We start from the raw sequence: 23941 nt of genomic DNA, 5'->3' as shown, positions 1-23941 counted from the left end.
CAGGTTAGCAAGACCCTAAGCAACTTAGGGAGATCCTGACTCAAAATAAAAAATAAATAAATAAAATAAAATAAAGGGCTGGGGATGTGGCTCAGTTGTAAAAGTGCCCCTGGGTTAAATCTCCATTATGAAAAACAATCTGTTCTGCCAGCCTCATTCCTGTCCTGTTGGACCCCAAAAGAGTATATACTTGGTACTGTAGATCTTCATATATCATGTGAACAAAAACTAACCAGAAGTAAAGTCCCCAAACAGGGAATAACTCTTAACAAAATTGTTACAGTTTCATGTAAAGTTCCAAATTAATGGAAAATGTTTCTTAGACCTGCCTCATTAGTCAATTAGAATTATTATATACGTGGTTAGTCGATGGTAATGTTCTTGAGTTTCACAAATATAAATTCCACACCTTATATTTTCTAGCTAAGCCCACCCACAGTCACTGTTTTTAAAGGATGACAGTGCTCAAGAAAGCACAATACTTTATTGAAGTTAATAAATGTTTGCATAAGCAAATCAACTGCACAGTTTGCTAATAAATACTCCTTGTTTTTCCAGTTCCAGAGCACGAATAGTTGAAGGGTATAAATTGGTCCAATTTTCAATAACACCTATCTTAGAGATGTGGACCTGTCAAAAGGATTTAATTGTTAATAAATGTAGCTGGCTTTGAGCCAGCATCTGAAAATTAAATAATATATTTTTAATGTGTATTTCCCTCAGGAAATCTGATATGAGACCAGAAACATGTTAGCTGCTTTGTGGAATACACCCAACTGAAAAGTGAAGTACTAACACCTTTTCAAACACTGAAGTTCAACTAAATAGTGTAATTTAAACACACCATGTAAATATCTAAAATAAAAATAAATACTTTTTTTAAGAAAAGATCTAAAATGAATTCTAAATAGGAGTTCTAAGGCAAGGTCAGTTGTTACATTGGCAAATATTTCACACAATATAAAGTGGGTGGCCTGTTGCTCTTAGAAAAGAATTAGTATGTCACAGTACGGCATCCATAAACTCAGCCAAATGCAGGTACCTACTAGAAAAAAACTTCTTATGCTCTGCAAATAAGTTGAAGAAACACCCCAGAAGCTGTTTGGACTCAGTATTCAGAAAAGTTGACTTCGGAAACCATAATTTCATTCTTCTTGGGAGAAGTTTGTCTTTTTAACTGGCAAAGTAATTCTATTCAACAACATTTAAATAGGCAAACATATATACAAAATTATAGGACTCACTGAATTCTGGGAACATGAACATTGGGGGTTTGAGAACCCCTGTATGAGAAACACTAGAGAGTGAATTAGCACAGATTTTGGTGTTGGACAGTCTGTTTGACTTTTCTCTCTGCCTGAAGGCTTCTACTTCTAGGTGTTTCAGTATCCTTATCTGTAAAATGGGGATAGTAAGAATATATATTTTATGTGCTTGTGTGGATTAAATAAAATAGTGAATATAAAGTTCTTAGCATGGTTTGACATATGGTAACAACCTAATGAATGTCATGCCTCATTATTATACTTTGATAGTAATCTGGGGCAGAGAAATAGAAAATAGAATTATTCCACACAATAAATGCATTTCCTTCTTCCATAGATTTAAAACAACAATAACTTCCAGACTTCTGTCTCTGTGGTATGGGATAGTAATATCTAGAAGTTTTTTTTAAGGACTTTAAAAAGTTTATTTTTTAAGTTTTTTAAATTCTAACTGTAGAAAATAAGCTCTGCAGATCAAAAGATTAAAATTCTCAAAATCAAAAACTTAAACAATCTGCTAGGATTTTAACATCAATAGAATTATGAGCCTATGGAAGAGTTTTTATTGAGAAAGGTTATACATAAAATTAAAATGGTTACTATGATGCTAGCCACAAAATGAAACCACTGTCCTTAGAAGTCATTAAATTAATTTTTTTTAAAGTGGTCATATCAAATGAGCATGTATGTGTTGACAGGATGTCACAATGTAGAAATTAGATGGGATTCAGGCATATAATGAAGGGATGGGTTGATTAAAAATTGTGCTTCCATATATGTGTGTATAGAAATGACACACTGAAGCCCATTAATTTGTACAAATAATATGCATTAATAAATAAATAAAAGAATTATGCTAGCCAGTTTGGTGATATGAAGAGCCAATGAGGACTTTGAGGGTTAAAGAGAGAAGTATAAGAAAAGTCTGAATGGAATCTTAATGCAACCTGCATTAATAGTTGAAGAAGAGCCAGGCATGGTGGTGCACACCTGTAATCTCAGTGGCTCGGGAGGCTGAGGCAGGAGGATCATGAGTTCAAAGCCAGCCTCAGCAAAAGTGAGGCACTAAGCAACTCAGTAAGACCCTGTCTCTAAATAAAATACAAAATATGGGGTGTGGCTCAGTGGTTGAGGGCCCCTGAGTTCAATCCCCGGTTCCCCGTCCCCTAAAAAAAAAAAAAAAAAAAAGAGTTACAGAAGGATGCAGAACAAGAGACTTTTTAGAAAAGATTTCAGGAAGCAACATAGAAATCAGGACATAACTGTGCAGCGGGCTCTGCCCTAAGATTCTGAATGAAGCTTTCAGCCTTGCACATACTGGAGAGAGAAAGCATTGTAATTGATTCTTTTGGTGTTCTTTCTCTTTCTATTGTAAAAGCAGGTAGTTGCACATAGCAACCAGAGTAACAAATTGAGCAGTGCAGACAGGTATATCATGAAATGGGAACATTTTCTCCCCTCATAATCATCTCCTTCCAGAACGTCTCAAAGTGCAAACTGACTGAGGCTGTGGGCTAGACATATACACAGTTCCATCTCTCAAACCTCATTAAAATGATAGAAATGGGATAAAAATGGTTTAGATCAACAATGGAGAGAATGGTCCAAAAAATGAAAGAGCTCAACAAATTTCTAATACATGGAAAGCAAATGAAATTGTAAATGATAAAGAAGGATGGAGAAGTCACAGTCTAGAAGAATAAAAGCAGATGGGGAAAATCAGATGGGGTAGTAGTCACGGTGGGAGCCAAGAGGCCCCGAGAAAAATTCAGATATGCCTAAGTACCAGAGAGAAGCACAGACCTGAAAATTGAGATTAAATGAAAAATTCATAGATGAAATCAGGTGCCCCATCTCCTCCCTTCTGCCCGTGAACAGAACTCCTAGAAATCTGGCTCGTGTGTGTGTGTGTGTGTGTGTGTGTGTGTGTGTGTGTGTGTCTGTATTACTGGGTAATAAACACAGGGGTACAACCACTGAGGTACATCTCTAACCCTTTTTATTTTTAAGACAGGACCTAAGTTGCTGAGGCTGATTTTGAACTTGTGATCCTCCTGTCTCAGCCTCCTGAGTTGTTGGGATTACAGAAGTGGACTACATCTGGCCTAGCAAATCTGGCATTTTATCTCCCAGGCATGCTGTCTTTAAAATACCTCAATGTAGGGCCATGTAGAGTGGTGCATACTGTAATTCCCAGCAACTAGGGAGGCTGAAGGAAGAGGATCACAAGTTTGAGGCTGGCATTAGCAATTCATCTCCTGTCATAAAATAAAAAATCAAAAAGAGATGTAGCTCAGTGGTTAAGTGCCCTTGGGTTCAATCCCTGGTATCAAAAAAAAAAGGGGGGGGGGGCAAACCACAATACAACAAAATAGCTCCAGAGAAAACCAAATAAATCTCTCAAAAGTAAAACAAATATTTAAAAGAGTTTAAGGAGCTCCATAAACAACTCCCCCCATTTCTCACCTGAGTTTGAAACCAAGTACAAGAAAGTGGACAGATAGATGGCATGAACATGAGTTTCCCTACTCATTAAAAAATTGCACCAGAAGATGTGGCTTCAGCTTACAATGCTTCCTGGCTCCCACCAGAGCAAGGCTGACTCACATCCCTGTCATAGGCTGGGCACTGGAATCCCTGCAGGGGGCATGATGGTGGGAGCTGATCCCAACTCATCTTCTCTATAGGCTGGCAGGTCCCCAAAAAGCAGGAACCTGGATTCACATGCCTTACTCCTTCCTCTAAACTCACTAGCTGGACAAGTCACTTCTCCTCTGGGGAGAAGTGAGTAAGGGGGTGGAGAGAGCTGGAAATGTTGCTCTGGTGGAATTACTTCCTCAAGAGGCCAGAAAGAAAGTACTGGAAAAAATATGAGAAAAATTAAAAGAGAAATAGAGGATCAATTCAGAAGGCTTGACAAGTAACTAATTAGAAGGTCATAAAGAAAGACTTTTAAAAAGTGAAGGTGAGGAAAATACTAAAGAGAATGACTCCATGTTAATGGACCCGATAGTCCAGAATGAATAGCCCTGCTGAGTGTTAGGCAGGATTAATGGGAAAATAAAAAATTCCTGAGGTGTGATATTTCAGAACATGAAGAATAAAGGAAAGACTCCAGAAACTTTCATGGGGTTGGAGGGTAGGCAGATGCAAAGTGAAATGAAAACAAAAACAAATCTATTTTTAAAGAATCAACCAGACGTCACATTTCCCACCTGCAACACAGAAGCCAAAGCCTTCCAAGTCTTGAGGGAAAATTATTTTTAATTCAGAATTCGATGTCCAGCTAAGCTAGTTAATCAAGTGTGAAGGCTGAATGAAGAGATCTTAGACATGAAAGATTCCAGAAAATGTGTCCACCACGTAACTTGAAGGAGTTACTCAAGAATGTGCTGGAGCAAATGGAAATAATCAACCAAAATGCAGAAAACATGACATCCAGGACAGAGGGTGTCCAGTGATTTGGGGTCTCAGCCTCGGAGACTGTGTAGGTTGAAACAAGAGAATGAAGGATTGCGGAGTACCCTGGTAAATAAGGAGAAGAGATGGAGTACGTGGAATGATTGTGGGATGGAAAACATGAGTCTATAGTCAATACAACTGGTAGCAAGTAAGACTAGAAAACTCCAAATTCCACTCCAAGAACATCTTTCATTGACAGGTTGTGATATTGGATTAGAGATAATAAAATGCAGTCCTGACACAATACTATACTTGGCAGAGCAGTTAACAATATAGTCATCCCTCAATAACTATGGGAGATGGATTTCTGGATCCCCTGTGGATGCTCAATCCAAGCATGCTTAAATTCCTTATATAAAATGGTACAGTATTTGCATATCCTATACATATCTTCCCACATACTTTAAATCATTGCTAGATTACTTCCAATACCTAATAAAATGTCAATTATATGCAAATAGTTGTTATATTAGTGAATAATGACAAGAAAAATTCTGGACATGTTCAGTATAGACACAAACATCATCGGCCTAACTACATAGTACACAAACAAGAAGTGCTCAAACAATGTTCCCACAGTGAGTGCTGGAGAGAGACTGAAGATGTGTGAGACCACTGTGGGATGTGTCTACACATTTCTTCATTCCCCTGGGTTCAGCATAATGCTCTGAATATGCAAATTCAAATTTTGCTTTTTGAAACTTTCTGGTATTTTTTCCCAAATATTTTCAACCTGCAGTTAGTTAATCCATAAATATGGAGGGTCTGCTGAATCATATAGATGTTACTGTTTTCCAGTTTTATAATCAACATCTAGAGATATTATAGGAGACTTAAGTATAGTTACAGAACAGAGGTTCCCTGCTTCTCGCACTCATTCTTTTATTGCCTAATAAAATGTCACCAGCCCCTCCATTGGTGGCTGTGAGTGGGAAGCTCCCACAAACCCTTACCTATTGCCTCCAGAGACTTCATGGTATCCCCCACACTGCAGCCTGCTTCTTTGCTGTGGCTCACCAACCCATCCATCCATCCATCAGTACTTACTTTGTACCCTCCCTGACCACCACCCATCTTTCATTCTCCCTACAATCTCTGCATTGTGGCACATCTTTCTTGGAGGTTCAGACATATTTGAAGCTTAGGTTAGGAAACAACTTCTAATTCAGTATCCAGTTTTCCCTGCTCCTGGATACATAGTGCCAGCCCCTGTCACAGGCCTTTCTCATTGCTCTAGCCTTCCCCAGGCCCTCAGAGTCCTGCCATGGTTCAGGGTTTCTTACCTTCTCTCCCAGCGTCCTGGGTTGTGACACAGTCAGGGCTGCAGATTAGAATCACCAGAGTATCTGCAGGTACTCTCCAGACCTGGGCCCCACGCTACCCAAGGTTCTGATTTACTCAATCTGTAGAGGGGCTGGAAATGATCCCCAGGTGATTTTTATGTGTAGCCAGGAATGCAAACCACTGCTCTGCTCTCTCCAGTTACCAGGGAACTGTCCTCAAATTCATGTAACTTTATTATGTGGAGTTCCCTCTCTTTCCAAATCATGCAGTCTCTCCTACAGCAGCCAGATTGTCAAAGAACTTTTCCCCTTCCTCTGTGTAGTCACACACAAATGCAGATCTTTAAAAAGTAGATAATACCACATATATTCTACATTTAGGTTTTATAACTTGAGTTCCTTCATACCTAGAAGACTGATCTATCTCATTATACAAAGACCATGTAATACTCCATTATTATGAAGCATATACCATAATTTACTTAGCCATTTTCCTATTGATGTATCCTATCTCATATCTCATATCTCATATTTCCTATCTATCTCATATGTCAAATTATCTCATATTTTGCTATTGCTAATTATGCTGCAGTGAACATCCATATTGATGTGTATCCTTTGATATCTGTGCATGTATTTTCAGAGTATAATTACTGGATCAAAGTTGTGTACATTTAAAATTTGGACAGGTGGGCCTGGTAGCTCAGTGGTAGAGCACTTGCATAGCATGTATAAGATTCTAGGTTTAATCCCAAAAATTAAAAAAAAAAAAAAAAGAAAAAGAAGAAAAACAGATGGACATATTGCAAAACTGCTCTTATTTAGATGATGTATCAATGTATTATCCCACCAACAGTTTGTTAAAGTATATCTTTCCCCAGACTCTTACCCCATCAAATATTATTAATCATGTTTTACTATTTGCTAATTTGGTAGGCAAAATTAAAATAACAATGTTGTATAACAGTTTTCATTTCTGTGATTACCAGTGAATTGAACATATTTTTGTTAGTACTTTGTATTGTGAATTACCTGTCCAATGAATTTTTGATGACTATTAACTTGGAAAATACAATGTAATGTACTCCTACTTTCCTATTTCTCCTCCTACCACCATTATAACAGGCCTATCATATAATCCAGTCAATTCTTATTTCAAGAATAGAGGAAAGCATATTACATATAATTCAAAATTACAGAAAATCCCAATGTGATTTATATTAGGATTTTAAATGTGTTTTTAGAAATACAGATCTGGGAGTGAAGCATATCTGATTCACATCCTAGTCTTGCTTCTTTCTAGCTGACTCTAGGGATTTTACCTTCCTCCCTAAGCCATGATTTTCCTAACTGTAGAACGGGAATAATAACTTACTTTGCCTAATTGTTATAATGTGTGTATGCCCTTCAGGTGTGGACACTGGCACACAGGTAGTTGATAAATGGTTGCTATTGTAATATTGTTATAATGTTGGAATATTGGAATTCAATATTCATTAATTAGGAATCCTCATTGTGAGGTTCTTGGTCCCATATCTTACCCTTATCTCAACTACTCTGAAGCAGGACACCTAGATTTAGATCCCTTTCTCTCTGCTTCTCTGATTGAGCAGAGTTTTGTTCTCTTCAAGGCTAAGGGTTTTCATTTCAAGTCTGCAAATCAGTAAATAGAAGAGATGGGGGTAGCCTCTGATGTGACTGAGCACTGAACTGGCTATGTTAACAGTGTGGGCTGGAGATGTGACAAACCTATTTAGAGAAGTCATGACTCTCCCACAGGGTTAATTATCAGATAAAGCCCATCACTAATCCACAATCAAGAACTGATCTTGATACCAGGTGGAATACATTCAGTGCAAAGTTTCACACTTCAGTAACAAGGAAAACTGATTATCCTGTTATAAGAAGTTTGGAGGTAGGGCAGTTCCCAGCTGGAAACTGCTCCTTGAAAACATCCTCCAGAACCCAGTTCCTGACATCTTTCAAGACAGCATCTGCAGCTTATGGCCTCATCTTGCATTGACTGTCTTCATGTCCCAAGGAGGCTACCTCAAAGAACCACATTAAGAGACAGAAAAAATGCTTTTTCCCCTTTCTTTCTTACAAATTCCCTTAAGATTTCTTATGATATCATATTGGCCCAAATTGAATCATTGAATTTCCCATGCTGAGAAAAATCAGTGGCACGACAGTGAAATGATTTAGGCCACCCTGAACAGAAAGAGACCATCTCTGGAATACATGGCTGCCTGATACCTGAACAAAACTGTTAGTAAGAAGGGAGGAGATGATGGTTGCACAGATGACCAACAGAGCCTGGCACTGCCATGTGGGTTCCTAAGGCTTTATAAGGTGGACTTTGAGTATTTTGAGTTAATATGCAAATCCTTCAATTAATCATATAAAAATCAGCTTTGAAGTTTGCCATCTAGAAATTTAGTGTTACAAGGGGAGGGCAGTCATATTTCCTGTCATTCTTAAAAGCAGGAGTATGACTTAGGAGTCAAGAACCTCATTTTCTAGGAATGCACTTAGAATAAGCATAGATGGAGTCAACTCCAAAGCACTTGGCATGGAGTGGGTTTTGGGTGGTGCTATCCCAGGTCTTAGGAGGGAAGCTCCTGGGAAGAGGGGGCCCACGTGGGGCAGAATGAGGAGCCAGGAGGGCATTCCCAGGGTGTGTGTGTGCCTGAAGTATGCTGTCCAGGTCATCTGGTGAGCCTCATGCCAAATGCCTGGAATATAAAGATATGAGGAGAAGGACATGTGGGGGAGTGTAATTCCAGAGGAATTTCCTTCTGAGATACCCTTTAAAGACACTACATCTTTGTAACATGGAAAGCCAAGCTGGTGGAGTTCTTCCTGCTTATATCTCAGCTCTCAGGTGTAAGAGTACCACAGTCTATAGTAAGAGGCAAAGCTGGAAACACCGTGTGAATGCCAAGGCCCACCTGGGAAGAGTGATCACATCATTCACAGATGAACAGCCTGGGTCCATTGAGGTGTCTGGCCTGTAATTACTCCACCAGCTCTTGAGTGTTTCAGACACATCTCCAGGCACATGAACAAACTGGAACTAACTTCCTGGAATGAATAGCATCCATGCACACCTGGTGGTTGTACTGTAGCCTTGTCAGAAGCTGAGTTTGCAGAAGAGCAAAATGAAGTCATGCATTAGGCCAAATTACCTGGAGCAAGGCTATCAGTGAATGGCAGCCTGGAATATTGAGGGGGGTGGTGGGCAGTGGGGCATAAGTGAGCATGTGAGCTGCAGGGACTTTCACATGGGCTATATGCTAGAGCCACCCCTCTCATACCCCATACCTGGCCAATTATATTAAAATCTTAGGGAGAGGACAAAGAATGGTTGAATCTTCTGCTTGAGTTTAGGAATATTTACCTTAAGAGTTTGTTCAGACTAGCATTTTGGAGAATGCCTTCAGAGAAATTTCTGCTTCACTTGCCTATGCCCTCATCCCCCATATCCCTGGCTCAGGGATGCAAATTGCTCAGTGGGCAGGCTTCTCCTTTGTTCTGTTACTAAACAAAGACCAAAGCCACAGTCTGGAGAAATCTCCAGGACCAGGGGTCTCCCCCACAGCCCTTCTTTGCATCCTCTGTCTTTGGTCACAATTCCTAATCAGCAGTTTAATATTAATAGCTGTTTGAATGGTTAGTATTATAATAACTTGGGAAACATAAATTGGACAAGAGATCAGTGGTAACTAATGGGGGAGGAAAAGAATATCAATTTCAAGGTAGTAAGTTCTATGAAAAAGAGAACAAGAGGAGTTTTTAATCAGAAAGCATGTTCTTCAAAAACATTTTGAAGAAATTCATATTTGCATGTACTATGAATTTGGGAGACTTCGGAATCAGGATTTGCATCCAGCCATTCCACATCCCAGCACTAGAGCTTGGGCAATCATATTCCCTCCCTGATCCCTGGTTTTCTCATCTGTAAAATGGGAAGAGCAGTCTCAGGGCTCTTTTGATCATGGGTGCTGATACTCTCTTCATTTAGGTGAGCCAAGGACAGGGCAGGACAACTCTGACCAAATGGCTCTGGGGATGGTGCAGTGCTGCCAACTCATCCTGAGACCAAAGCAGAAACTTTCCTGGATAATGCTGGGGCCCACTCACCCCTCCCCTCATACCTCACACCCACAGAAAAGGGGCCTTCATTTTAGGAGCCAGCCAAGATGGACTTGTCCCAATTTTCATTGCTTCCTCGTTAGGAAAAAATAGAGCAACCTCATCCCATGGTCTGAGCTGAATCACTTGGCGAGAGTTGAGGGATAATCTTCTTCACTTAATGTCAGCCCCAGTGCAGCCTGGCTCTGCCCTTTATTAACTATTTGCCTTCAGACAAGAGCTTTCTCCCTTCTTTCTTGTTCCTCCTCTGCAAAATGAAAATGTTAATATGGGACTGTCCTGACACCCAAGGTCATTGAGATAGAGTGTGTTCTGCATTGTCACGGTGCCTGGAACACAAAGCACTCCATAAGTAGTAATGGTTATTATTATTATTGGGTTCTTGAAAGATGCAGACTTACAATTTCTTGACTAATTGGAGTACAGCTTGAGCATCCCTCATTTGAAAATCTGAAACTTGAAATACACCAAAATCTGAAACATTTTGAGCACTGATGTGACACCAGGAATGGCAAAGTCTACACCTGACCAAATAGGACACAGTCAAACCACAGGTACACTAAAATATTATATAAAGCCCCCTTAAGCTATGTGTATAAGGTGTATATGAACATAAATGAATTTCATGTTTAGACTTGGGTCTATCCCCAAATATCTCATTATCTATCTGCAGATATTTCAAAATCTGAAAAAAAATGAATCCAAAATTCAGAATTTTTCTGATCCCAAGCATTTTGGATAAGGGATATTTACTTAATGGTAAAGGTATACATTTTAAAATAATAAAGCTACATTTATTTAGAAAATATTCTAATTCATTCCTGCACTCTTTAAACTGGTCACATACTCTATTAAATAGTAAACTTTTTTGTTACACTGATAGCCAGTACGATTAACATCTGAATCTTCCCTTCCCCTCCTTACCCACCACCCCTGCCTGCTGCAGTCAGCACAGTGACAAGTGATACTCCAACATCTCCCAGTCATGAGCCCCAGGATCCAGCTCAGTTGCTTCCTGGTTGCTTGGAGATAGGAAAGCTGTGGCTCCCTTGAGGCCTCCTCCTTGAACCTGCCCCTGTCTCTCTGGCAGGCTGTGAAGCGGTTCCTGAAACAGGAGTGCAAATGTCATGGTGTGAGTGGCTCATGCACCCTGAGGACATGCTGGCTGGCCATGGCCGACTTCAGGAAGACAGGCGATTATCTCTGGAGGAAGTACAATGGAGCCATCCAGGTCGTCATGAACCAAGATGGCACTGGTTTCACTGTGGCTAACAAAAGGTTCAAGAAACCGACGAAAAATGACCTCGTGTATTTTGAGAATTCTCCGGACTACTGTATCAGGGACCGAGAGGCAGGTAAGTTCAAAAGAACTTTTTCAACCATCTATATTTTTAGTCTTGACATTTCAGCCTGCTGCCTTTAGGTTCTAAGTTCATATTCTTTATAATTCCTATTGAAAATGCACAGAAAGCTTTCCCAGGCGACTCGAGAAACATGTCAATAATGTGCAGATTCTGGAGAAATGAGAACCCAACAAGAATGTACATGGCAAAAAGTCAAAATATGCAGATTAGCAAAATTTTCCAGCCTGGGCAAAATTCTAGTTAGTAGACTAAGACACCCTGTGTGTAGTACCCAGCATCTTTCATGTGATCCTCAAGCTTCAAGGAGGAAAGTTTTGCAAAGAATCTCTCCTCCCTGCTTACCACTCCCACCTCTATCACTATGGAAAAGGGCTTTAAATTTAGCCTCTTTTGAAGTTTGGCCTATTTCACATTCCCTTGCTCTTTTCAATATACTTAGAAGTTGCTAGTAAGAATTTATTCACATCTCTTGGCCATAATTGGTCAGTATGTAAGGGCTGTGTAAGAGTCACCTCATTTATTAAAGCCACACCCTTTCTAAAGGATGGCACCTTCTCCATCTTGAACTCACTCAGAGTGGGCTCTGTTAGCTTCAACATCACAGCTGTCCCCACCTGTCTGGTTATATACATGTGCATTCTCCACGTCTCACTCCCTGGTCAACACTGAACTCCAGGCTTAGCACCTTCTTTGCAAAGAGTTCAGAGCAAAATAAGATTGAGTCAAAGAAGGAGGTGATGGGAGTCCACAGCCCACTTTGGCTTAGTTAATTTCTTGGTAGAAAACAAGGTATTTCAATATCAGGAAAAAAAATCCTCTGAATTCTTAGATTGCTTTTCATTCCAAAATAATTGCAACAGAAGCAATAAGAAAGCACAGGTGGCAACTGGCTCCTAAAGTTAGATTGGCCAAGAGGCAAGATTACCTGGGAATACATAAAAAAGCTTTCGCCTCTTTCTTGCCCTAGAGTGATTGAATTTTTTTCAGATTGTGAGCTACTTCTCTATAGCATGGGAGCAGGTTTGTACATGCAGCCTATGGATTAATGACTGTTGAACACAGGGACCAGATGCTACGCCCCACCGCATTCCAGACCTATAACAAGTCATCCTACCTGTCAGGCCAAACTTTCAGCCAAATCACTATGAAACCTATGCTTTTAATCAGAATTGTCCTCAGGGTCTGCCTATAACTAGGTGTTTAACCTCTGCTTCCTTGAACAGGACATGGGAATGACAGTATCTTGATAATTTTAGTTCCTATGACTTGAATACTGTGTGCTGATTACTGGGTTAAGATCAATGTATGCATGGTCCTATTGAATCTGTGGAGCAGCCCTGTGACATCAGCACATTGGAACTTGTTACTGGAAAAAAAAATGGATAAAAAGAGGGACACTCCTAGATAGTCAACACCAACCAAGAAATTCACAACTTAATTTTTTAAGTCAGATAAGCAGTCCTAGATATCATCGAGCCCATTGTACCCATAAGAAAAGTGAATGACATGCTCACAATCTCATGGATAGGAGAGGACAGATGTCTGGCCCCAGGCTGTGCTTTGACCCTGAAACCACATATGTGCCTCACCTATCTTCCATGCAGAAAGACTTTGCAAAGCAAAAAAATCTCATGTTGAATAACAGAGGACATGCCTGCTTCCAACATATCTTTTCTGGTTTTTTGGATTGAAGTTGTACTTGATGAATATTTGTTTACTGGATATTCAGTGAAATAAGGGCCAGACTTTTCTTTGTCCCACAGAGGTGATTCTGCATCTAATCCTTACTACCTTTTCAAATTACTAAATTATTCTTGCATACTTTGCTCTTTCTATTCCCTGCATTAAAATAAATTCTGTTTCTTGGTCTTAAAACAGCAGACATGTCTGTAATACCCACCACATGCCGCTCTCACAGGGTGTCTGTAATGTTCTGTTATTATCCCATTTTATGGGAGAGGAAACTGAAGCTCCAAGAGACTAAGAATTTTGCCTAATGACTTGTAGTTAGTAAAAGGCTGAACAGGGACTGTCAGTCTGTCCTTTCTACCATTTTACTCTGCCTTCAGCCACATCAGGCACAGAATACATAGTTGCAGGGGCTTTCCGAGGAAAGCTACGTAATTTATTAACTCTTTTATTTTTATTCTATCTTAGACACATTTTTAGCTTCTTTGACTTGAAAAGAAGTGAATTTTTTTAGTTTTTGGTTGGCGTTATAACTAGGAGCCACCCTGTTTTCCTCCTCTTCTCCCGCCTCCTTCTTTTCCTCATTTTCTTCGTATCCTTAATTAACCAGCTCCAATATACTGGAGATCAGATCTCCAGGAAGATTCCTAGATTATTTGTAAATTATCTGAACTAAAATCAATTAATACCTTCTTCAGCAGAGGGCAAGAAAAAGTTATCCATGTAAACCTTGCGATGTTTCTTTTTCATTCTGTTGACTACAGATGATAGTTCTAGTAAAAAGATGATTCAGAATGTTTCATATCATGTAGGCAAGAGTCCAGTTTGTTAAAATAATATTTTTTCTATCATTCACATTTGGAGTCCTATACACGTAGCCACAGGTAAGAGATGCTGATGTTCTCTGAGAAAGCCTCAACTCATTTGTCTGCTCAGGGGATGGTGTTTGGTTGTGTGACTGATGGCCTTCTAAAGATGAGGCTTCACTCTGGCTAGGACAAACTTCTGTGGTCAACACAGCTGGTCAACACAGTTCTAGAAGTTTTTGGTATGGAATCATCCTGAAGTACCTTCTAACCTCTGTTTGTTAGGGCATAGAGATGTGACAGAGAATTGTAAGACCTGGTTCTAACTCACAGTGGCTGTGGGAGCCTTTTCTTTCTGTGAAATGAAGGTGTTGGGTCAGTGCTGACGACTGGTCAATCTACATTAAGGAACCACCCAGCTTATGTGAGCATGTTGAGAAGCACACACTGGGGGCCCCTCTGCCTGCACTAGAATCACATTAGGAAGGATCTGTTTTCTAGTAAATGGAACTTTCCCATGTTCAAAATGGGTTACATTATGAGTTGTCAGGCTCAAAAACAGGTCAAATATTTGCAGTAAAATTTAACCTCAAGTAATATCCAATTTCTTTTTTAAATTTTATTTTTTAACTATCATTTATTTTCCCTTCCCTACATTTTATCTCATACTATCCATTCTACTTTGTTGTTTTGTTTTGTTTCTTTTTAAATCATTCACATTTAATATCCAACTTCTTGAGCTCCTTCCACTTGCCCGCACTAGAAGCATAGTGGTGGTGAGCAGGTTGAATATCATCAAGTCATCTGTATTTGGAACTGATTGGTCTTACTCCTTGCTTCCTGCTCAAGTCACTCATGGGCAGACATGAGTCAGCTTGCTTTGTCAATTAGATCTGTGCTGTGGCTAAAGTGGATAAAGTCTTCAGATTTAGTCTACTATTTTTCATAATTAGGGTCTCTTGAAAGACTCATGAATCAGGGTCTGTTCCTGAGATTCTCCATGCTTTTCATATTTAAGCACATCTGAGTTTGAAAAATCAATGATTTAGACAGTGCATGATCCTGGTTTGCCTGTAAGTATTAGGGGAGAAGTCCAGTAAAACATTCTATTTTCTTGGAGTACCCATCTCTTAAAAGGGGGGATTTTTTTTCTTTATTTGAAGAGCTCTAAATAAACATCAGCCCCCAAATACCCCTGCCTTGGCTCACCCAGCATAAGAGGGTCATTCTTTTGCATTTGTGCCCTCCATGTTCAGAAAACCTCTTACACTGCAAGTAATTCATTAAAATGATTTTGGCTATCGAAGCATTCACTGGAATTAGCTTGACATCCTGAAATGATGATACCAAGACTACAGAGAAGCATCACAGAGTGGAGACCCTGGGGTGTTTGTGGTATGCCCAGACTTCACTGGGATCCATGCTGGGAGCATGGGTTAATTCCCACTCAGAGGCAGGCCTGCATGACACACCTTACATGCATCTCCCTGACTCCTCACAGCACTCTCCTCCATTTCCAGAGAAGGAAAATGAGTCTCCAAGAAGTTATTTCACTTGCCCAAGATCATGTGGCCTGTAAGTGATGAACAAACAAAATACATAAAAATCAAAACAAAAATCCATACCTTTCTTGTTATACCATGTACCTTCAGAAATGTGGGTGGTGGTAGGTGGGAGCAGGGGTCCTCTTTAATAAAGAAGCATCTTGAGGACATAGGAATTTAATGAGGAGAGGTGCCCATAAAGTGGTGAGGTCAACAGGGACCAGAATTAAGTACCCAGGTTGCCTTGAAATTTTTTTCAATTAGAAACCCTTTAAGTTTTTAACATCATTAGTGTCTTTAACTGTTCCTAAATAAGAGTAAGCCAAAATAAACAAATAAATAAATACCAAAGAACATATTATTGTGGCAATAATAATAAGCCATTTCCCCCTAGTCTTCAATTGAAAAAAGTGAAGGTTCTGATGGTCAACTATAAATATTCCTTCATGTAGCCCAGATTTGAAGAGTGGGAAACACCAAGTGTCGTGCATGTGACATTTTGCAGGCCAAACTGGAGGCCAGGTCTGGGAAGCAGGGCTTTCTGGGAGGAGTGTAGTTATCTACTCTGGTTATTGCCCCAGGCATCTGTAAATCAAAGAAACCCTTCAGTTAGAGATAGGTGCATCTCTAAGTAAGGAATGCTGCTATCCTCTCACAGAAAGCATCTGTACCTAATCACAGGCCACTTTCACTGTTTATGATGTAAAACCCTGACCTGGGTCAGAGGTCACCCTGAGGTCTCCTCTCCAACTATAGGAAACAAGCAGTCCTCCACTTCTTCTCCAGTCAAGTTCAAAAACACATGGAACTCAGCAGGTGTGCAACTTGTTGCCTGCTGAAAACCTGATACCTGGCTGACAGCTGCAGGCTGCGGATGGTGTAAGCTCTCAAGTATCAATGTTTTTCCTACATAAATTATATTTGGCAAACAGAACTCAAAACCCATGAGAACCCAGTCCCAATCATGGTGTTCAGAGATTGGTGTTCTTCACATGCCTTGTGGTGCAGCCTGGTTTGCAAAAAAACTTGTCAATGCAGATTGTGGCCCATGAGCTGATTTAAAAGCAAGAGAACAACGTGTTAGTCCATGGGTAGACCCTACTTACATAGTAATATTTTCAATTTGCACCACTCCATCGTGGATCCCTCTTCACTGAATACATATTTATTGAGATTCTTCTATGTGCCAGACACAGAAGCCCCAGAAATGCAAAGAGGGGGAAGGCAGGATTGATCCTTACCCTCATGGCTTCATTGCTCTCATGGTTCTTATAGACAAGCCAGGCAGCAACCAGGCAAGGGGACACATTCTGGATGGTAAGGAATCCTCAAGCTTGGATAGAAAGGGTTGTTTCTTAGGCTTCAGTCCTCGATTCGTTACTCTGCACAAGGTCTCACCTTGGAGTTGCCATTTGGCAACATAGAAATTAAGTTATTCATCTCTTTCTGATTTAAAACTTACAGAAATCATTGAGTTAATATCTGAAAGGCACCAAGACAGATCCAAAGAGAACTTGATGAAAAATATTTTGACGAAGCTCATAAGTCATTATTTTCATAGGTAATTTTTGATTGTTATTTAGTTAATACTAAACACTGTACATCCTCTTTTCAAACTCCTAAGTGCCTACAATATAATTATTCTTTCCCTCCTTAAAACGCTATTTTCTTGACTTTAATAACACCACACTCTTCTGATTTTCCTCCATCCCCAATAACTAGCCTTCCTCAATCTCAGTGTCTAATTTCTTCTTTTATACATCTACAGTTGGCAAATTTTACAAAGCTCAGTCTAAACACTCTTTCTTTGTGTGTACCTTCTTTTCTTAATTTATTTTTATTCTAATTTATTATATATGACAGCAGAATGTATTACAATTCATATTAAACATATAGAATACATTTTTTATATCTCTGGTTCTATACAAAGTTTATTCACACCATTCATGTCTTTATACACATACTTAGGGTAATGATATCTGTCTCATTCCAACATCTTTTCTACCTCCAACCCCCTCTTTCCCTTCCCACCCCTTTGCCCTATCTAGAGTTCATCTAATACTCCCATGCTTCCTCTCCCAACCCCACTATGAATCAGCCTCTTTATATCAGAGAAAACATTCAGCATTTGTTTTTTGAGGATTAGTAACTTCACTTATCATATATTCTCCAACTCCATCCATTTACCTGCAAATGCCATGATTTTATTCTCTTTTATTGCTGAGTAATATTCCATTGTGTATGTATACCACATTTTCTTTATCCATTCATCTACTGAAGGACATCTAGTTTGGTTCCACAGTTTAGCTATTGTGAATTGTGCTGCTATAAACAGTGATGTGGCTGCATCACTATAATATGCTCATTTATTGATTATTGATTTTAATTCTTGCACTTTAGGAGTCTTATTAAGGAAGTCGGGGCCTAAACCAACATGATGGAGTTTGGGACCTACTCTTTCATGTGGCCTTCTCTATTCCTGTTGCTATCCCTGTCCTCATCTGTGTCCGGTAGCCTCACCCTGTATCCGTTCTCTCATCTGCAGCTTAAATTTCTCACACTTACATCAATTGGCTTCTGTTCAAAACTGAACTCCTGATTTGCCCAATTTTTGAAACTTATTTTCCCCTAGTCTTTCCCTTCTCAGGAAATGGCAATACCATCTACTCTGGTGGTCAAGTCACAAACCTGCAGGTTATTAGTTAAAGCCCCTTCTCTCTTTCCTCCATCACCAAATCTATCATGAGGACCTCTTAAAATGAATGCAGATTCCATCCTCTTCTCCATCTTCACTGCCATCCCCTTGGCCAAAACAGAGCTCAAGCTCTGTTCTTTCATTCACAGCATGTGCCACAGTGTTTAGTTAATTAGTTACCTCTCTGTTCCACTGGACTCCAGTGGGGATTCCACGATGACAGGAACTCTGTCTTATTCACTGAATCTCCATTACCTAGCATTGAATTGAAGGAATGGAAGTTATAAACAACATAGAATATTTCAACTAGATTACCCGGATTCTTAGGTATATTGGTGCAGCTTCATAGCCTAAAGATGGCTTGGTTTCTTTATAGGGAATTACAAAGCATGTCTTCTCATCACCTGATTACCTTTTCACACACAAATTTATAAAACTTCTCATTTACGTGAAAGTGTTAAATGAAAAATTTCCCTCATATTGAAGTGCATTAGTATGGCATTGATAGAGCTTCAGATATTGCTTGCTAGCCATTTCCCTGGTTGAGAAAAAAGGTCCCAAGTAAACACAGTAGCAAACTGTGTCTACTGCTTTTAGTGGCCATCAGATACTCAGTTAATTTACCCTTCATTTACTACTATCATTGGGATTGCTGGGTAGTTCATCTGATTTTATTGTTAACATAAGCAAAAAGAGTTTTTATGTCCATGCCATTTTATGTTATGAGGAGGATCTATAGAATTGTGTTCTTTTTCAAAATATAAATACTTAGAAGAATTATTCTAAGTATATGCTAAAACATATCTTAATTTGAATTGACAGTAGCAATCAGATTAAATTTGGGAAAACTGAAAAAAAAGTAACTTTTAAAAAAATGAAGAGTTCATTTTCTTATTTCTAACCCTTTGACCTAATTTTACTACTAACAATCAAGAATTTACCAAATAGATGTGGTTTGGGGATGGAAGGGTTAGGAAAAAACCAATTTCTAATTACCATATTAATGTGTTACAAACAAATGGATGATATTAAAGTATATTAAATAATTAATTTGATTACTTCATTTAAAGTTTCCCCACAAAATTAATTTTTCACTTGTAAATCTCTTCTTTAAACTTAGGTAAATTTTACTATATTAGGGATAGAGTCCAGCATTATGGATAAGGAGACTGTGTTGCTACAAATTGCTAACTATTGCTGTTTCTACTGATTAGTAATAGGGTAGCCATGGACAAATTAACTTCTCTGTGTCTCTTAAGATAAAGTACTTTATCTAGTGGTTTTTAAGGTTCTTATGATTCAATAACTAAATGAATTTTAATTCATTATACTCTGCTTACAATAATAGAACCTTAACTTGATGCCACAAACTCCCTTAAGTTATCATTCTGAATTTCTATCATTTAAAAACATGTGCCACATTTCTTTTATGTGTTCTCTATCTACTCAGAGCAGTCATTTGAAGAGACAAGGTTTAACTGTTCTGCTTCCACCAGGTGCCTGAGGACTGGGCGATCACTCTCTGGAGAAGGGTACCCTCCCCTCCCTGGGCCAAAGGGAAGCCTGTTCTAGAGTTCTTAAGGAATTGTTTTTAGTTTAATAAATCAGCAAATATTTGTTGATAACCTGAGCATTATGCAGGATATAGAAGAAAGGATAAGATCCAGCCCTTGTTCTTGGGCAAACAAGATGCATGAGAAATAACCAAACATTTCCAGCCAATACTTGAGCCCAGTTGCAGGACACAGGCTTGAAGCAGACGGAGGTGCCCTATGGAAGACACTCCAGTAAGCCCGAATCTTGAAGCATAGGAAGACTTTCCGTGGAAAGGAGGGTGAGGAAAGCCAACATAGGAAATGAGAGTAACTCTTAAGGAGAAAGTCTTCATGGTTCCTTCAGTGGGACAGTGAGGAGATGGCCTGCTTAGAGGGTACAGGTAGGATAGAAAATAACTGTGGGTAGGGTGGGAATGGCAGATATGGAAAGCCTCACAAAGTCCTGCCATAGCATTAATTCCATTAAAAGATGTGCTAATTTAATGGGACAAGGTTTTCCTGTGCCAAACTTTTTCACATCATGAAAATCTTGAATAAAATAATCTGAGATAAGTGCAGATATCGTCTTGCCTAAGTAGCATTAGCTGTGCAATCCTTAACGTGAGGAAGGGCAAACCTTGCAAGTAGATGAATGTGCGGTCTCTAACATTTGCTCAGTAACATTCCTTTGTTCCCTCAATAAATCTGTGTCATTACTGACAATGTGTAAGTCAACCAGAGGAGAAACAGCCTATTGGATGACAGGCTTAAGTGAATCTTGCTTTATGCCCTAATGGTCAACATATGGGCCTCTGTCAGCCTGAGTGGCAGGAATTTCCAAAGACATGGGCCTATCCAGAGAGAGAGAACACACACTAGAGCGCCCTTCCTCCAGGTCCCAGAGGTATGGGTCTGGGAACTATTAGCCAAAGCCCTCTGTTCCTCCTCTGCTGTCAGGAAGATGCATGTTGGTGGAGACAGAAATGTTTTTACACTGGGAACCCTGACTCCATTATTAATTTTATAGCTCTGGGGACTATATGCTCGATTCTGTAAAGCTCCCTCGGCACTGCCTCACCAAAGTATGTTATGTGGTCCCTAACACATGTGATTTAGAAACTCAGACTCTTCTCTTTCCCCTGGTGCCTATGTGAGCTCTTGAGTGAGTTGGGATGGGGACAGTATAGATGGGGAGGAGAAACATATATTTGGCCAGAAGCAGCTCCTTCCCCCAGCTGAGGCACTGGCAGACCTTCCAGAGTCCGCCTGGACCTGCACACTGAGTTTAGGTAGAAGATCTCAGTAATTGTTTGGGGTAAAGATGACAAGAGGGCAGTCTTTGTGTCTGGGGGTTGGGCTCTGTCCTGGGCCAGTCTCCAATGGGGGCATACTTCATAGCCAAAGCAATGGGATAGCATGGTACGATGCACCTCACACATGCAAATGCTCCAGACACTTTGGACCTCTACTTGTAAACAAAGAGGGAAAAACTGGTGGACAAAGGGAAATAGAGGGCAGAGAATTTGAAAGAAGGAGAATGAAGGAAGATAAGAGGGCAGAAAGGAAAGGGTGAACTTCTATCCTACTCATTTTTGAAAATATGAAAACTTGCCCTTATAGGTTTAAGGCAGTTAGGTATAGCTGGGTTTCTATCCTCTGTGATTCCCATCATGGCCCAAATAGGGGAGTGAGTGACTCATTAAATATATGTTCATATATTATTAGGGGGGGGGAATATCTAAAATTTTATATGTCCCAAACAAGTAGGCACATCATAAAACTCAGTGGCTCTCTTTCACCAAACACACATACACACACACATACACACACACACACACACAATTTTGATTCTGATCTTTTATTTTAAGCATAATGGTGAAGCTGTCTGACAGGAGGTTGGTAAGACAGTGTAGACCTGCTGCTCTCAATAATAATGAGTCTTTGTTATGATTCCATTAAAGGAAACCAGTACAAGCAAATTTTATATAGATTCTGCACTCTAAAAATGCTCTTTTCAGAGTTTTGATGAAATGGATCTATGTTCTGCTAAAATGGCAGCAAGCATCCGAACTGCCCTTCTGCCCTATAGTTTGTCATTAGATCTAATGAGATCCATATCCCAAAGCAGGGCCAATTTGCAGTCTATAGCCAGGCATCCTCTCCTACTTCATAGACACCCTCCCCCTCCGCCTCAGCCCATTCCCTGGTATCCTGATACCTCAGGGGGGCCCATTAAGACTCCAGGCTGCGACTTCACCCTTTTTCCCACATCAGGGGCTCTCACTCCTCAAAAATCCTCTCTCATCTTGCTTCTCCTGGGCCCTCATTACACCCTGTGTGGGCAGCCAGCAGAGAGTGGCATGTCCAGATTCCCTGTGATTCTCTGCATTTTCTAGCCGAGCACTGAACTACTGAGACATTTCATTGCCAGCCTTTGTTTCCTTTACTGAAACCACTTTTAACTTCAACCATGCCAGTGGTTATTGCTGTGTCTGCTCCTCTCTGAGTTCTGATGGTGTTGAGGTCACTTCACTGAGCAATCTCTCTGTTTAGAGTCCAGGCCAATTTCGTGCATTTGGGGAACCCATGAGCATTACACAAGACTGAGTGAGCACACCACTCAGACCTTGTTAGCCTTTGAGCCACTGTGGACTCAGGAACAAGACCCTGGAATCTCTTATCCCCCTAAGCCTCACAGCCCCAAAGGGGATAAATATTCTAACATATAGTAATATATTCATGCTTTGATATTGTAGATCAGTGGAAGTGAAGAATGTTTACTGGTGGGCAAGGTTTATGAACAAAACACAAAAAGTTAGAAATTTAGAATCACCTCTGTTACGCCAAGCAAAAGTCCTTTCTCACCTGTTGGGGCTCCCTCAAACCTATGATTTCAATTACCACTTCTAGATAAAAGTTTCCAAATCCACATCTCTATCCCAACCTCCCTCTTGAGTCCCAGACAGGGTTTTCAGTCATTTCTACCTGATAACCCACAGCCACGGCAATCTCAACATGCTGAAAATTTAAGCTCCTTATCTTTGCTCAAAGTTTGTCCCTTCCAGGCATTTCTCACCTTTGGGAATCCCCAGCATCAATATAGTCACCCAAGAAAGAACCTTAAAGTCACTCCTGATGCCTCTATCCCCCCATCCATCTGTTAGTCACCATGTCTTGTTGGTCCTGCCTCCTCAACTTCTGTTGTTCACTAACCTCTCCCATTGCACCACCACCCTCTCAAGCCAGCCTGCCTCGAGTCCCCCCAGAGCACTTGGTGGGTCCCTGCCCTGAGTCTGACCTGTTTCATGTCACTCAACTCCAGAACATTGATGATCCTTCTGAAACATGAATCATATAGTGTTGCCCTTTTTTTCAACACTATAATCATATAGTGTTGAAACCCTCAATAGAATTCCTTTGCCCTAGCCAGGCACAGTGCTACATGCCTGTAATCCCAGAGGCTGGGGAGGCTGAGGCAGGAGGATCATGAGTTCAAAGTCAGCCTCAGCAAAAGCAAGGTGCTAAGCAACTCAGTGAGACCCTGTCTTTAAATAAAATACAAAATAGGGCTGGGGATGTGACTCAGTGGTTGAGTGCCCTGAGTTCAATTCCCAGTAACCACTGCCTCCCACCCCCCAAAAAAAGAATTCCTTTGCCCTCAGGTTGAAGTTTAAACCCTTTCTGACATTACTCAAAGCCATTCACGGTAAGCCTCTTCTCACCTCTCCAACCTCAACTCTTTTTTTTTTTTTTTTAAATTTTTTATTGTGGGTTGTTCAAAACATTACAAATTTCTTGACATATCATATTCCACACTTTGATTCAAGTGGGTTATGAACTCCCACCTTCACCCCATACACAGATTGCAGAATCACATCAGTTACACATCCATTGATTTACATATTACCATACTAGTGTCTGTTGTGCTCCGCTGCCTTTCCCATCCTCCACCCTCCCCCCTCCCCACCTCTCCCCTCCCCTCTCCTCCTCTCTCTCTACCCCCTCCACTGTATAACCCTGAGGGTCTCCTTCCATTACCATGCAATTTCCCTTCTCTCTCCCTTTCCCTCCCACCTCTCATCCCTGTTAAATGTTAATCTTCTTCTCCTGCTCTTCGTCCCTACTCTGATCTTAGTTACTCTC

At 40.2% G+C, this 23941-nt stretch overlaps 1 protein-coding gene across 1 annotated transcript in view; it reads left to right on the top strand.

Moving 5' to 3' along the window:
- The window catches only part of Wnt2 (Wnt family member 2), a 43038-nt gene that overhangs the window by 14476 nt on the left and 4621 nt on the right, over positions 1–23941 (top strand). Inside the window, exon 4 of the mRNA XM_015488274.2 lies at positions 11256–11520. Coding sequence (XP_015343760.1) covers positions 11256–11520 — 265 coding nt within the window. The remainder of the gene's footprint in view (positions 1–11255; positions 11521–23941) is intronic.

This window comes from Marmota marmota, unplaced genomic scaffold (genome assembly GCF_001458135.2).
Source record: "Marmota marmota marmota unplaced genomic scaffold, marMar, whole genome shotgun sequence".
In the NCBI taxonomy this organism is placed as follows: domain Eukaryota; kingdom Metazoa; phylum Chordata; class Mammalia; order Rodentia; family Sciuridae; genus Marmota; species Marmota marmota.
The sequence above is the reverse complement of the archived record's forward strand: the minus strand, read 5'-3'. Positions and strand labels throughout refer to the sequence as shown.